General features: G+C 44.5%; 1 protein-coding gene across 1 annotated transcript in view; it reads left to right on the plus strand.

Moving 5' to 3' along the window:
- Window positions 1-6402, plus strand: part of cetn3 (centrin 3) — a 9426-nt gene extending 3024 nt beyond the window's left edge. Inside the window, exons 3-5 of the mRNA XM_078272049.1 lie at window positions 786-900; window positions 2979-3170; window positions 5997-6402. Of these exons, the coding sequence (XP_078128175.1) occupies window positions 786-900; window positions 2979-3170; window positions 5997-6040 (351 nt within the window). The 3' untranslated portion in view covers window positions 6041-6402. The remainder of the gene's footprint in view (window positions 1-785; window positions 901-2978; window positions 3171-5996) is intronic.
- Window positions 6403-15000: the final 8598 nt, after the last annotated feature.

The following is a 15000-nucleotide window of genomic DNA, read 5'->3' on the forward strand; positions in this document are numbered from 1 at the left end:
CCCACATTTCCTTTTTCATAAATCTGTATCAGATGTTATCCCCCTAACCCTAAAACATGTGGGAGGATAGGGATTACATTGAAGGGAAATGTACACAAGACACAATAACCTAATCTTGAAAATGTCCTAGAAATGTGGGAACATAGGGCCTAATTTAGGGCTGACCCCCATGATACAAGTCTTCCTTTTTATCCAGTAGGGCTGCACAATTAATTGCAGTTTTATCGAAATCACAGTATGGACTAGTGCAATATCCAAATTTCAGGGGGGCGCAGTATTTGTTAAAGGCAATATATGTGTCAAACTACAAATTGTATCGTACAGACTAAAGAAAATGTCTTTGTTTTGTATAGATCCTCGCTAAAACCACACTATAATCATTTACATTTTTATTTTATTTAAATATTTTTCATTCCCTCCAATATCGTGAATCATATCGCAATATCAGTCAAAGTAATCGCAATTACATATTTTCCTCATAGCGTGCAGCCCTTTTGTCCGTGCAGTGTTATGTCTATGGGATGTCTTTGTAAACCACTCGCCACCAAGTAACTCCTAGTATTTCTTTATTCCTTTTCTTTTAATTATTTTAGTTTCTTTCTATGTTAAATGGATTATGCATTGAGAGTGCCCTGATTAAGCCCCTCTGAGTTTATTTTTTTGCATCTCTCCATCACATCTTTTACTGATTATGTGCATACTGTATGCATCTGTAGTATTTGTACATGTGTCAGTAATAAACTAAACTAATATACCCGTGCATCCCAATCAAAAACTCCCAACAGGTGGCGATGCGTGCACTTGGATTTGAAGTGAAGAAAGTGGACGTTTTGAAGATTCTTAAAGACTACGATAGAGAGGGAAACGGAAAAATAACATTTGATGATTTCAATGAAGTTGGTAAGTTTGCCTTCAACGTAAGGTTCTGTGCAGAGAGAGATACAAGTACAATTCTTAATCTAATGTTGTTAACCTAATACTTTACTTCGCGTCGAAAGGAGCCAGTTGAGGTGGTTCGGGCATCTGGTAAGGATGCCCCCTGGGCGCCTCCCTAGGGAGGTGTTCCAGGCACGTCCAGCTGGGAGGAGGCCTCGGGGGAGGCCCAGGACTAGGTGGAGGGACGTCCAGCTGGGAGGAGGCCTCGGGGAAGACCCAGGACTAGGTGGAGGGATTATATCTCCAACCTGGCCTGGGAACGCCTCGGGATCCCCCAGTCGGAGCTGGTTAATGTGGCCCGGGAAAGGGAAGTTTGGGGTCCCCTGCTGGAGCTGCTACCCCCGCGACCCGACCCCGGATAAGCGGACGAAGATGGATGGATGGATGGATGGATGGATTACTTTACTTCTACTTTTTTATTTCTTGCACCGTAGCTGTGTTACTTTATACACTTGTTGACTAGCTTTTTTTATTACTCTTATTTGTACCTTGAATTTGACTGTGAGCAACTGAAAGGGATATTTCACCGCTGGGAAGAGGATGTGTAGTTACATTGGTTCATTTATGTAGTAGAAATGTGAAGTTATTTTAGAAGTTGGTGCCAGAAAATGTATTTTTGGCTCATGTGGATGAAAGACAGCAACTCCCAGAATGCACTTGCTTCGCTGCGCTACGAGGCCACTCCCAAGCCACGCCTACCGGTTACAGAGGGCAGTATCGGAAGAAATGATACAACTGCCAGTTGACTCGAAACTGAAAAGACGCCGTTTTATCGTGAGTCTCCGTGACGAGTTAGTTGATGAATTAATGTCAATACTAGTGTTTTTTTTCCATCGAAATGATGGAAAAACAACCGTCCATGCTGTTCTGAGTGAGATACGGTTTCTGAAAGTGTCCTGCCTTCAGTCTCCGGGTGAGCACGGCTTGTGACGTCACAAGCCGAAACGAGCTGGCTAACCGCAACCGTTAGCTCGTAGCGTTAGCGTTAGCATGCTACCTCGTTCTCAATAGCAAAGCACTGCTACAACACACACAAGTTCACCATAATCTACAAAACAACTACTTCCATGTGCGCCCTCATTTAGAAGAAGTCTCCCAGCTAATCCTGCCTTGTAACTGACCGAAGTTGGAGAAACAGCCTTTCTTTTACTGTCTATGGAGCTAGCTAGCTGACATGAGCTACATCTGAGCTCAGAGGTCTCACTCTGTAGCTAAAACAGAGACCAGCTGAAAAGAGGATCTGCAGCAGTGAGAGAGAGCGGTGCAGTACAACAACAATATGGTGTTTTTTTTGATAATTAAACCATGTCAACCTATTCTGGTACAACCTTAAAATACAATTATGAACCTGAAAATGAGCAGAATATGGGCTCTTTAAAGCTATAGTCCGTAGTTTCTGTCACCCCCCATGAGGAATTCTAAGTAGTGAAAACAACACTGTCAGCGCGTCCACATGATACAAGTCTTCCGTGATCGCACACCATCCCCCCCCCCCCCCCCCACACAGTTGCTAGTAGCCAAGGAGGACACGGAGGATTAAAACAACGTGATGGACTCTTCAGAAGAGGTCATTATCTTCACTCCAGTTTCTGCGCGGGAAGGTCGCCGGACGCCACAATCTTCTGAACATAGTCACACTGAGAGATCCAGAGGGAGCTGTGTGGAGCCGATAGTCTTAATTAGCTTTGTAGCAACTCATTTGGCGACGGCTTGAATGTAACGGACGTTCATTAATATCAAAAAGGTACGCACTACAGCTTTAAAACGTCTTAAAAATAGTATTGTGTTCTAGGTCTCATTTTAAACCGGTCTTCATTGTCCTACGTCCATGCAGCGCTACTTCTAATGCTCGTTGAAATACCTTTTTTTTAATTCCGTGGTGTTGTAGTTCTTTCTTTCTTTCGATAGTCCAAATATAATCACTGTATATGTACAATTTGAATACATTTATTTACTTTGCAAAGGTCTTAAGAAAGGTCTTGTTGAAACCTGCAGAAACCCCGTATTTAGTAAATCCTTAATATGTTTTCCGCTTTCCGCAGTGACTGATCGCATCCTGGAGCGAGACCCAAAGGAGGAGATCATGAAGGCCTTCAAGCTGTTTGACGACGACGAGTCGGGAAAGATCAGTCTGAGGAACCTGAGACGAGTCGCCCGCGAACTCGGGGAGAACGTCAGCGACGAGGAGCTGCGCAGCATGATCGACGAGTTCGACACAGACGGAGACGGTGAAAGTAAGTCAATCAATACCGTGTTCCTACCAAGGTTATAATCGTTAACGAAAACGAACGAAATAACGAAAACTAGGTGGGAAAAAACAAAAACTGTAATGTATGTTTGCAAAAGTAACTAAAATGAAATAAAATGGTCGAGTAAATGTCCTTAGTTTTCGTCTTTGTCGATGTCTTTCATAGAGCAAATAACGTTATATTGCTCCGACCATGACATTTCCCGTAGACATGAAGTTTCCGACTGGGTGTATGTATGGGTACAGGGCGTGGATGTATGGGTACAGGGCGTGGATGTATGGATACAGGGCGTGGATGTATGGGTGGTACAGGGCGTGGATGTATGGGTACAGGGCGTGGATGTATGGGTACAGGGCATGGAGGGCATGGATGTATGGGTACAGGGCGTGGATGTATGGGTACAGGGCATGGAGGGCGTGGATGTATGGGTACAGGGCGTGGATGTATGGGTACAGGGCGTGGATGTATGGATACAGGGCGTGGATGTATGGGTACAGGGCGTGGATGTATGGGTACAGGGCATGGAGGGCGTGGATGTATGGGTACAGGGCGTGGATGTATGGGTACAGGGCATGGAGGGCGTGGATGTATGGGTACAGGGCGTGGATGTATGGGTACAGGGCATGGAGGGCATGGATGTATGGGTACAGGGCGTGGATGTATGGGTACAGGGGCATGGAGGGCGTGGATGTATGGGTACAGGGCGTGGATGTATGGGTACAGGGCATGAAGGGTGTGGATGTATGGGTACAGGGCATGGAGGGCGTGGATGTATGTGTACAGGGCATGGATGTATGTGTACAGGGCATGGATGTATGTGTACAGGGCGTGGATGTATGGGTGGTACAGGGCGTAGATGTATGGGTACAGGGTGTGGATGTATGTGTACAGGGCGTGGATGTTTGTGTACAGGGCGTGGATGTATGTGTACAGTGCGTGGATGTATGGGTGGTACAGTGCGTGGATGTATGTGTACAGGGCGTGGATGTATGGGTACAGGGCATGGAGGGCGTGGATGTATGGGTACAGGGCGGGGAGGGCGTGGATGTATGGGTACAGGGCGTGGATGTATGGGTACAGGGCGTGGATGTATGTGTACTGAGCGTGGATGTATGGGTACAGGGCATGGATGTATGGATACAGGGCGTGGATGTATGGGTACAGGGCGTGGATGTATGGGTACAGGGCGTGGATGTATGGGTACAGGGCGTGGATGTATGTGTACAGTGCGTGGATGTATGGGTACAGGGCGTGGATGTACGGGTGGTACAGGGCCAGGCAGCATGACGGAGACAACTGCAGGACAGAGAACACTACAGGAGGGCTTTCACCGGCGACCCGATAGCTGCTGGTTAGTAAATACGCAGGAACACCAAAAGCGGGAGGAAGCGTGGGTTAATATGTGGATTATTATGGGATGTCTACACAACTGTGTGAGTCGATTGACTTCAAAAAGTTTGCCACTTTACTCGAACCAAAGTTGAAAACACCTGTTGATGTCTTCTTTAGTCTGTTGGCTATTTGGTTTGTTTCCTGGAACACGTCACTTACACATTTTGCACTTCCTGCTGCGTCTTGTGTAGACTGTTTACATATTTGTGCTCATCATCATATGTACATGTTGTGTACTGGTGTTATTGTTGAATACATTGTGAATACATATTTCTGAAAGTGTACAATGTTTTTGTTGAGTTGTTATTACACAATACTTTTTCTGACCTTTTTGAATCCCCCGACAAATAACCCAAATATTACATTCTCCTGCTCCAGATGTCTCACCGTGGTCAGAAAGAACAGGGGAGACACTTTGTTCCTCTCACTATGACTCTAGAGTCACTACTCGCTCCGAAACCGTCTCTCTCACTCACTCTACCACGCACACACACACACACACACACACACACACACACACACACACACACACACACACACACACACACACACACACACACACACACACACACACACACACACACACGCCAGCCCTGCTGTAAGATCGACACACACGCACACACACACACACACACACACACACACACACACACACACACACACATGCCAGCCCTGCTGTAAGATCGACACACACGCACACACACACACACACACACACACACACACACACACACACACACACACACACACACACACACACTACATGCCAGCCCTGCTGTAAGATCAATACATGCATGCACGCACACACACACACACACACACACACACACACACACACACACACACACACACACACACACACACACACACACACACACATATGCCAGCCCTGCTGTAAGATCGACACACACACACACCAACGCACCAAGTATAAACTTCAGGCCACTTACGTTGGCTACGGTGAAAGCTCTGCGTGGAGCCTCCTCAGAACTATATATAATAATATATAAATCAAGCTACACGCAAGAAAAACTGTACGTTACACAGAGAAGCGGCTCACATGGTAGGAGCTGAAACATTAATAATTGTCGCAATGTGAAAACTTGTACTTTTATATAACACAATAAAGGAAAGGGAAAAAGCATAACGTGAGCACTGTAATGTCGACGCCTGTCGTTTGTTTGTCCTCTTCTTGTTTTAATACTTCTTTAAAGTATCGTTTCAGGCACCGGCACCGTATTAAAAGTATCTCTTTAGCACCAGTATCGAAATAAAACTATACCCAGCGCTACGTCTAACAGGCAGAGACATCGGACAGAACCTGACTCTAATTGGACGGCCGTCTGACGCGACCGGTTGGAAAAAGCATTAATGTGTGTACTTACTTTTCTGACTGGACTGTTTGTTCTCCTTCTCCAGTAAATCAGGAGGACTTCCTCTCCATCATGACCGGAGAATGTTGATGAGGAGTTGTATCGAACGCTGAGGTCTTGTGGGTCGTCCGTATCGTGAGAAGCTGAGTGACTGAACATCTGTCATGCAGGTGTGTCCATGAAGGTAAACACACGTTGGCGGCTTCCTCTCGAGGGTCTGGCGTCGGACTGGAATTACTCGTTGGCCTTTCGGTTTATACTCGGCACACACAAACGGATCAGACTTTCTGCCGCTCAACTCTGCTCGAGTCAGTCCGTCCTCAAGATGTAACTTGTTGTCAAAAGCTGTTGAAATAATGCCGCTCTTTAATTCAGATTTACTCCCAAGTGTTGTGACGTTTTAGATGCTTCTGTCTTAATAAAAAACAAAAAAAACGTGGAGAAAATCAGAAGACCTGGATGTTGATTTATATTCAAGATCTCATCGCATTGGTTTTCGCTTGATATATATAATGGCGTTTTCCCATTACATGGTACCTGCTCGACTCTACTGGCCTCACTGTGCGTCCGTTTTCCTTTGCAGATTGTAGTACCGCCTCAGCGTGGCTGGTCATGGCGGCGCAGTAAGCTGCCGTGACCTAACGCGACACACAGAACGTGGAAGGTGTGTTGTTGCCAGAAGACACATTTAGTTTCTAATGAAGCTGGAGGCAGCAAATAAACACAGCTGGCTGAACTATTTACAAATGGCCGGTTTGTTCAGGACAACCCCCCCCCCCCACCTTCTGGTACCGCCTCAGCTCGCTTAGGAACCTCGACTGAGGTGGTACTAAATAAAGTACCTGTTAGCAGGTACCAGGGACTTTTTTTCGTAATGGAAAACTAAAAAAGACGAGAAGAGTCGAGGCGAGTCGAGCAGGTACCACGTAATGGAAAAGCGCCTTATAATAGTAAAATGTATAAGTGAGTCGTTTTATACTGTAGAGCAGTGTTTCTCAAATGGGGGTACGCGGACCCCTAGGGGTACTTTGTAGTACTGCAGGGGGTCATGAGATGTCATGCATAATTCCTAAAATTATTACTTAAAGGTGCAATAAGGTAAGACTTATAAAACTACCTGCTCCTCTGGCTCCACCTACAGCCTGTAGTGGGATTTTTTAAAAATCCACAGCTCCCTGTTCAGATGCACCAATCAGGGCCGGGGGGTGTCTAACTGTTCAGATGCACCAATCAGGGCCGGGGGGATGTCTAACTGTTCAGATGCACCAATCAGGGCCAGTGGGGGGTGTCTAACTGTTCAGATGCACCAATCAGGGCAGGGGGGGGATGTCTAACTGTTCAGATGCACCAATCAGGGCCAGGAGGGGTGTCTAACTGTTGAGATGCACCAATCAGGGCCAGATGTCTAACTGTTCAGATGCACCAATCAGGGCCAGGGGGGTGTCTAACTGTTGAGATGCACCAATCAGGGCCAGGGGGGGGGTGTCTAACTGTTGAGATGCACCAATCAGGGCCAGGGGGGGGGTGTCTAACTGTTGAGATGCACCAATCAGGGCCAGGGGGCGGTGTCTAACTGCGTGTCAATCACTGCTCATGCACACGCGTTCATTCTCCCTTGTGGGGGGAGGGGCTTAGGAGACTGTTTTGGGCTTTAGCGGAAAGGGGGGCACCTTTAATAATATAATGCTGAATGAATTAAGTGATGGATTCTAAACATGTGAAATGTAGCATTTACATGTTTTTCTGTTACAAGGTTGTTTAGTAAATATGCCGCTGCCAGCGCTGTATTATAGACTCTTTCTTTTTGCGCTGGTCAGGGGATACTTGGCTTCAAAAAAAGGGAACAACATTGGAAACAAGTTTGAGAACCACTGCTGTAGAAGAGCATTTTTGACTGCTCGTACTTGCAGTTTACAGATGTTTTTGCTTTTATGTTTAAATGTGCTATTCATTTTGTATGAAATAAATCGGTTTGCCAGCAGATCTTTTTTTTAACCCTGTATTTATGAGTTTTAGTTTACGTCTATGCTGGCTAAGCCTAAAGCTTTTAAGCCAGTGAGGGGCTGCTATACGGACTTAAAGGGTAACTACCGTTTTTTTCAATCTGGACCCTATTTTCCTATGTTTATGTGTCTAAGTGACTGATGGGAAACAAGCTATAATGTAAGTTAATAGGGCAATTGTCCATCTTGTATTTACCTTCACAAAAGTGCTTGTTTAGCTGCTGACAGACTCAGATTAATATTCTAAGTGTCTGACAACATTATGAAAGGATTTCTAAGGAGGTCGACCTTTCTGTTAAAGAGTAAGATCCTTTTTTTAAAACCTAAAAACATCTGCGAAATTGTGTTCGCTTAACCCACCAGACTCCATGTAAATAATCAGTAGTTTTAGCATCGTAAAATACACTTCATTCAAAGTCGACGGAAACAAAATAAAACTATGAAAAGATGTTTTGGGTCGTCTTTCCACTTTTCCAACCATCACAACCTTAGTTTTGGTTGAAATAAACACATAGTTTACTGATTTACATGTGAAAAGACGTTGGCTCTATACACGCTAAAAGTGCTGCTTTTTTAAATGGAGTCTGGTGGGTTTAGCGCTAGCGACTTCAGAACTGTTTCTGGTTAAACAGAAAGGTCTTAAAGAGGTTTTAAAGGTCTATCTCTGTAGGGATCCTTTCCATAATGTTGTCAGACACTTAGAATATATATATATGTGTGTGTGTGTGTGTGTGTGTGTGTAAAATAAAATTTGAAAAAGAGATGGATAACAAAGAAGCAAGATTTACGGGAGAACATCTTACACTTTTGGCGTTTTTTCCTTACAGTTACATCCAAAGTATCAGGTAGAAGTGTTGTAGCGTTGCATGTCCTGGTTCTCCTTCTCCTCCTTCTCCATAAACAACATGAAATTAAGGAGAGGGTTAACTTCTCCTGCTCCAGATGTCTCACCGTGGTCAGAAAGAACAGGGGAGACACTTTGTCCCTCTCACTATGACTCTAGAGTCACTACTCGCTCCGAAGATAATCACAGTCACTCTCTCACTCACTCTACCACACACACGCGTGCACAGACGCACGCACGCACACACACACAGACACGCACAGATAAACACATGCACAGATACACACATGCACAGACACACACACATGCACACATGCCGGTCCTGCTATTCTCCTAAAGAGATCGACGCACACACCAGTATAAAGTAGTAGTAGTAGTAGTATAAACTTCAGGCCACTTACGTAGACTATGGTGAAAGCTCTGCGTGGAGCCTCCACAGAACCATAAATCAGACTTAAGTCTCCATGTGTCCTTCATATATCCATCCACAGTCTGCATGTTAGCCCAACATCCTTCCTGCTATACTTCAGCCGTCCACCAGAGGGAGGCACTCAATCATGACTCTTCTCAAAGCCTAAACGTAAGGTATGATGTCACCGAACAGCTGATCAGAAAGTCTGTCTCACTACCAGTGTTTCCCCTCGGTTTGTGGGAGACTTAGGTGCACATATTTGGTTGGGGGGTTTATGGGTCCTCCCTTAAGAAAATGGGGCATTTTTCAATTCATTTTTTTTTATTTTATTGAGTTTATTTAAGAAGGGAAATGAATAGAACTCATGATTATACACGAGTTAAAGGTGCCAGATTGAGCCAAAACAGGTTGTTTTTCATCTGTAGTCCCCTGGCCTCGAATGACACAAGAATCACGAAACACGAGAACACAAGCAGAGCAGAACAAAACAAGACACGGCACCGATCCAAAAAAATAACCAACAAAGCACAGATGGCTTTTGACATCATTTTGAACCATTATTATGACCGTATCTGTGTCTAAAACGTTGAAAAAGCTAGAGCAGATAGAAAAAAACCTAAAGAAGTCCAAATACAATCATTAGATGTTCCTTCCTTCATGCCTTCTTTCTTTCCTAACTTCCTTCCTTCTTTCCTTCCTTCCTTCCCTCCTTCCTTTCTTCCTTCTTTCTTTCCTAACTTCCTTCCTTCTTTCCTTCCTTCCTTCCCTCCTTCCTTCCTTCCTTCCCTCCTTCCTTTCTTCCTTCACTCCTTCCTTCTTTCCTTCCTTCCTTCCTTCCTTCCTTCCTTCCTTCTTTCCTTCTTAACTTCCTTCCTTCCTCCCTCCCCTTCCTCCCTTCCTTCCTTCCTTTCTTCCTTCACTCCTTCCTTCTTTCCTTCCTTCCTTCCTTCCTTCCTTCCTTCTTTCCTTCTTAACTTCCTTCCTTCCTCCCTCCCTCCCTCCCTCCCTCCCTCCCTTCCTTCCTCCCTAACTTCCTTCCTTCTTTCCTTCCTTCCTTCCTCCCTAACTTCCTTCCTTCCTTCCTAACTTCCTTCCTTCCTTCCTCCCTCCCCTCCCTTCCTTCCTTCCTTTCTTCCTTCCCTCCTTCCTTCTTTCCTTCTTTCCTTCCTTCCTCCCTCCCTCCCTCCCTCCGTCATTTGGTTTTTTGTTAGGGTTCATGTGTCATGATAGCCTCGAAATCTAGACCACCCTAGCAGCAGCAAATGTCATTTGCAGCCAGGGTCGTCTAGCAACTCTCCGTTGGCTTGCGAGCTGGAAAAACCAAACTCTAGTCAGGCCAATCACATCGTGTATAGAGTCGGTGGGCGGGGCTTATGGCTGCTGCTGCTGCTGGGAACAGCGGTCTTTGGAAGACTTGGAGTTCAGCTTTTCTTTGAGAAAAGAACAAAGAACGGCACTGAAGTCATTCTTAAAAAAGGAAGATGTGTTCGCAGTTTAAAGTGTAATCTATCAGCTAGCGTTGCTCTGATTGGTTGGAGCGCTGTCCTATTGCGTGCAGAGGGAATTTGAAAGACAACCGTTGATCCCGCCCCTTAGATTGAGCCCAGCCAATGGGGAGTTCCCAGACCCAACACCTGGATGTGGGTCTGGCTTGTCAGGCTAAAGAAGGAGTGCAATGGAGCTTAAAACTCACGGTACAGATTGGTTAGAGTTAGGGTTCATGTGTTCATGACTGTGTCATGTCACGCTTATGTAGATACCTTCAAGTAAAGTATTACCGTATTTTCTTTCGCTTTTTTTAACGTTTCAAAGTCGTTTGGAAAAAGAGAGTCATGTTGGTCGACCTATTGTTGCCTTCCTTCCTTCCTTCCTTCCTTTCTGCCGTCTTTTTCCAAGTTTTTGTAGCTTTTTCCGCGTTTGTTTCAAAGGTTTTGTCGCCTTTTTCCATCAGCATCTAAATGTTTTCCAGGTCCAAGGCTGTTGTTCAGTAAATCTATCTCTGACATCGCTGTATTGTTCCTCTTTATAGAGAAAATGTGACGTTTTTGTCGCTTTTGGACCTTTTCTTGCCTTCCTTCGTCCCTTCTTTCTGCCGTCTCTTTTTTCCAAGTTTTTGTCGCCTTTTTCAAAGTATTTTCTTTCACTTTTTTCGACGTTTCAAAGTAGTTTTAAAAAAGAAAAGTCACTATTATCGACCTATTCTTGCCTTCCTTCCTCCTGCCGTTTTTTTTTCCAAGTTTCTCGCTTTTTTTAACTTTTTGTCGCTGTTTTTGTCGTTAAATGTCAATGGACTGTTGTTATATAGGGCTTTTCTAGTCTTAACTACTCAAAGTGCTGTAACATAGTACAGGAACCATTCACACACACATTTACACTCCGATGGCGCAGCATCGGGGGAAACTTGGGGTTCAGTGTCTTGCCCAAGGACACTTCGACATGGCAGGGCCAGGGATCGAACCACCAACCTACCGATTGGCAGGCGGCCGCTCTTCCACTGAGCCACAACCGCAGTTGTGCCTATTGCCGTCATCGCTGTGTTGTTGCCCTTTATATAAACTTTATTTTTTACCGTAAATGAGTCACGCTGGTCAGGGGATACTTGGCTTAAAAACACAATTCAAAGGGGGAACATTATTATTTCAAAGATTATTTTTTGGGCTTTTCCACCTTTATTTGATAGGACATCTGGGTGAGAGAGGGGTGGGGGGGGGGAAGACATGCAGGAAATCATCACAAGTCGGACTCGAACACTGGCCCTCTGCGTCGAGGCACAAACCTCCCAGTACATGTGCGCCTGCTCCACCCACTGAGCCAACCCGGCCACAAAGGGGAACATTATTGAAACAAGAACAAGAACGAGAACCACTGGTCTAACTAAGAAGTGGTCACACATTAACGTCAACAAATGATGTAACTGCGTCAGAAGATTAAAAGAAAAAGGGATACTTTTCACTTGAATAGCTGATGTTTAAAACCACAATCCTAACAGTATACATCAGGAGAACGCAGAGAAAAGCTATATGATGATGAGGATGTATGTGTTGAAATAATAAAGCGACTGTCACACTCTGTGCTCCCGACAGAGACTCAGAATACCGACCACGAAAACCCTTTAGGCGGATCCTCCGGAGCTCCCTGTTATTTGTCTCCCCACAGACCTTTTATGTATTGATTAAGACGAAGGTTTGTTAGATGAAAACATCTGTCTCAGCCCCCCCCTCCCCGCCCTCATCTGCTGCTGCGCGCATGATGAAGAGGAGGGCGGTTAGCTAACCCAATTTGCTTTGGTGATAACCTGAGCCAATCACACAATGACAGAGCAGAGGACTCAGTGGTTTCTCTCCCGTGTAATAAGAGGTTTGACGTTTCTGACGGGGGATGAATGAAAGTGATGCCGTAATAAGAGGCTGGGAAACACACACACACACACATATACACACACACACGCACACACACAAACACACACACACACACACACAGTGTTATTAATTTATGATCTGCTCTTGCTTTTCTAACATTTTAGACACAGATATGGTGATAACAACGGTCCTAAATGATGTGAAAAAGAGACCCAAAACAACCCCAAAGAAAACACAAATGACCAAAAAGAGACCCAAAACGACTACAAAGAGAAGCAGAATCCCTCAAAGAGACGCTACATGTATTGAGGAAGGACGCCTAAACTCGCCGCCAAATACGTGCACCTAAGTCTTTCTTAAACCCGAGTGAAAACACCGGTGTGTTGTCAGGCTGAAGGCTGATGATCAGAAGCTGCATCTGGTCTGAGATCAGGGACAGACATCACGCCTTGCCCTTGCACTAACACATGCTCAGCTGTTGGTCCAGAGCAACACATGCTCCAGAAATAACCCAACCCAGTTCCTCCCCAGTTACAACCTCGCAGTGTCCCCCGCCTGTGGTTTCCACCCTACCACTCTGTGTGTGTGTGTGTGTGTGTGTGTGTGTGTGTGTGTGTGTGTGTGTGTGTGTGTGCGTGCTCGTAATCATATGTGTTGATGAGACTTATGAGACTATAAATACATCCGTCTGGCTCTGGCGGACCTCGCCAGGCTCTGATTGCTCTACGGTTGGTTTCATTAGCATAGGCAAAGACGGTTTAAGAACCGAGACGTCCCAACTCAAGAGTAGTTTCCTGTCTCTGTGTCACGTTGGCCACGCCACGTTAGGAGACTAGCGGCAGGTCCTGAGTGTGTTGATTCCACGGGGAGAAGTGAACATGGACACCGATTATGAGCGATCCTTTCGCCCCGTAGTCACCAAAGTAGATATTGGAGATTCCTCACAACAAGCCACATATCTCCAGGACATTCTGACACGAAAATGGCATTTTTCAGACGGACACATCAGGAGAAAATGTACTTTGTTTGAGACGTGTTTCTGTCTCAGGACCGAACTCTCGCGAGATCTGGCAACACAGAGAAGCTAACGTCAGCTAACGTTCATGAACGCCCTAACAAAACTAATCTCTGTGATGCTAAATATGTCTTTCAGCTGTATAATTATCTAACGTTAGCAAAAAGAACACATATATATATATATATATATATATATATATATATATATATATATATATATATATATATATATTGATATTTTGGTCAGACAAATACAAAACCATAACTGTTACATTATTACAGTTACATGAATAGGAGTTACGTTGTGTCTTTTTTCAGTATTTGCCCAGTCTTATTACATTTTTTCTTCAACAAAATACAAAATAAAATAAAAAGGAGTTTGCCGTCCAGCAACAACGTACAACTCAAGCCAGACCTCCAACAAAAACATAGATCCACAAAACAAAAAGCAAAGCGAAAACACAACACCCTAGGAAGTCTACATAGTATACACATCCTGTACCTGAACCAAATAAAAGATGATGCAGAGGTAGGTAACGTCATCCTTTCATATCAAGCAACTGAGCTAGAAATGGTCCCCAAACTTCATTAAATAATCTTCCCTCCCAGCTACTCTATAGGTGACCCGCTCACAGCTTGCCATTGAGTTTAGTACTTCTATCCATTCCTTAAAAGTGGACAGGGTGGGAGATTTCCAGTGGCGCGAGGTTATCCTGCACCCCATTATCATAGCTAAACGACACCATGATTTTCGGCGTTTTGACATTTGAACGTTATCTGGTAGTAATCCCAGAAGACATAATGAGGGGTTTTTGATCAAATGTGTGCCCAGCATCTTATTCAAGAACACAGTTATTGCATTCCACGTCAGTCTTATCACACTCATATAACATATGATATATTTCTGAATGACTGGAGATATGTTAGCTTCCATTATTCTTTCCAGACCTGGCGTTAAATTACGTTAATCCTTCCGGCATCCATCTAAATTTCCCAATCTTTCTGATATCTGGGGGGCATATTTTCGATAACGGCATGGCTTCTGATTTTGACCAGTATATCTCCAGAGATGGGAACTAACGAAGTACAAATACTTCGTTACTGTACTCAAGTAGATTTTTCAGACATTTTTACTTTACTATTTCTATTTGTGCCGATTTTTACTTTTACTCCTTACATTTTTGACACGGATATCTGTACTTTCTGCTACTTACATTTTACAAAATTGGCTCGTTACTTTAGTTTCAAATAATTTCAGTGGCGTTACCGTTATTATTTTTCGCGTCATCAATACTGAATTCTATCTAATTGGACGGGAATATACGTTGCACTTGACGCACCACTACAAGACGACTCGACAGATTTGGCAGCATTCATTCGCAGCACATCATTGTGGTTTGATGGCGGTAACGTTA

This window comes from Sander vitreus, chromosome 16 (assembly GCF_031162955.1).
Source record: "Sander vitreus isolate 19-12246 chromosome 16, sanVit1, whole genome shotgun sequence".
Lineage (NCBI taxonomy): Eukaryota > Metazoa > Chordata > Actinopteri > Perciformes > Percidae > Sander > Sander vitreus.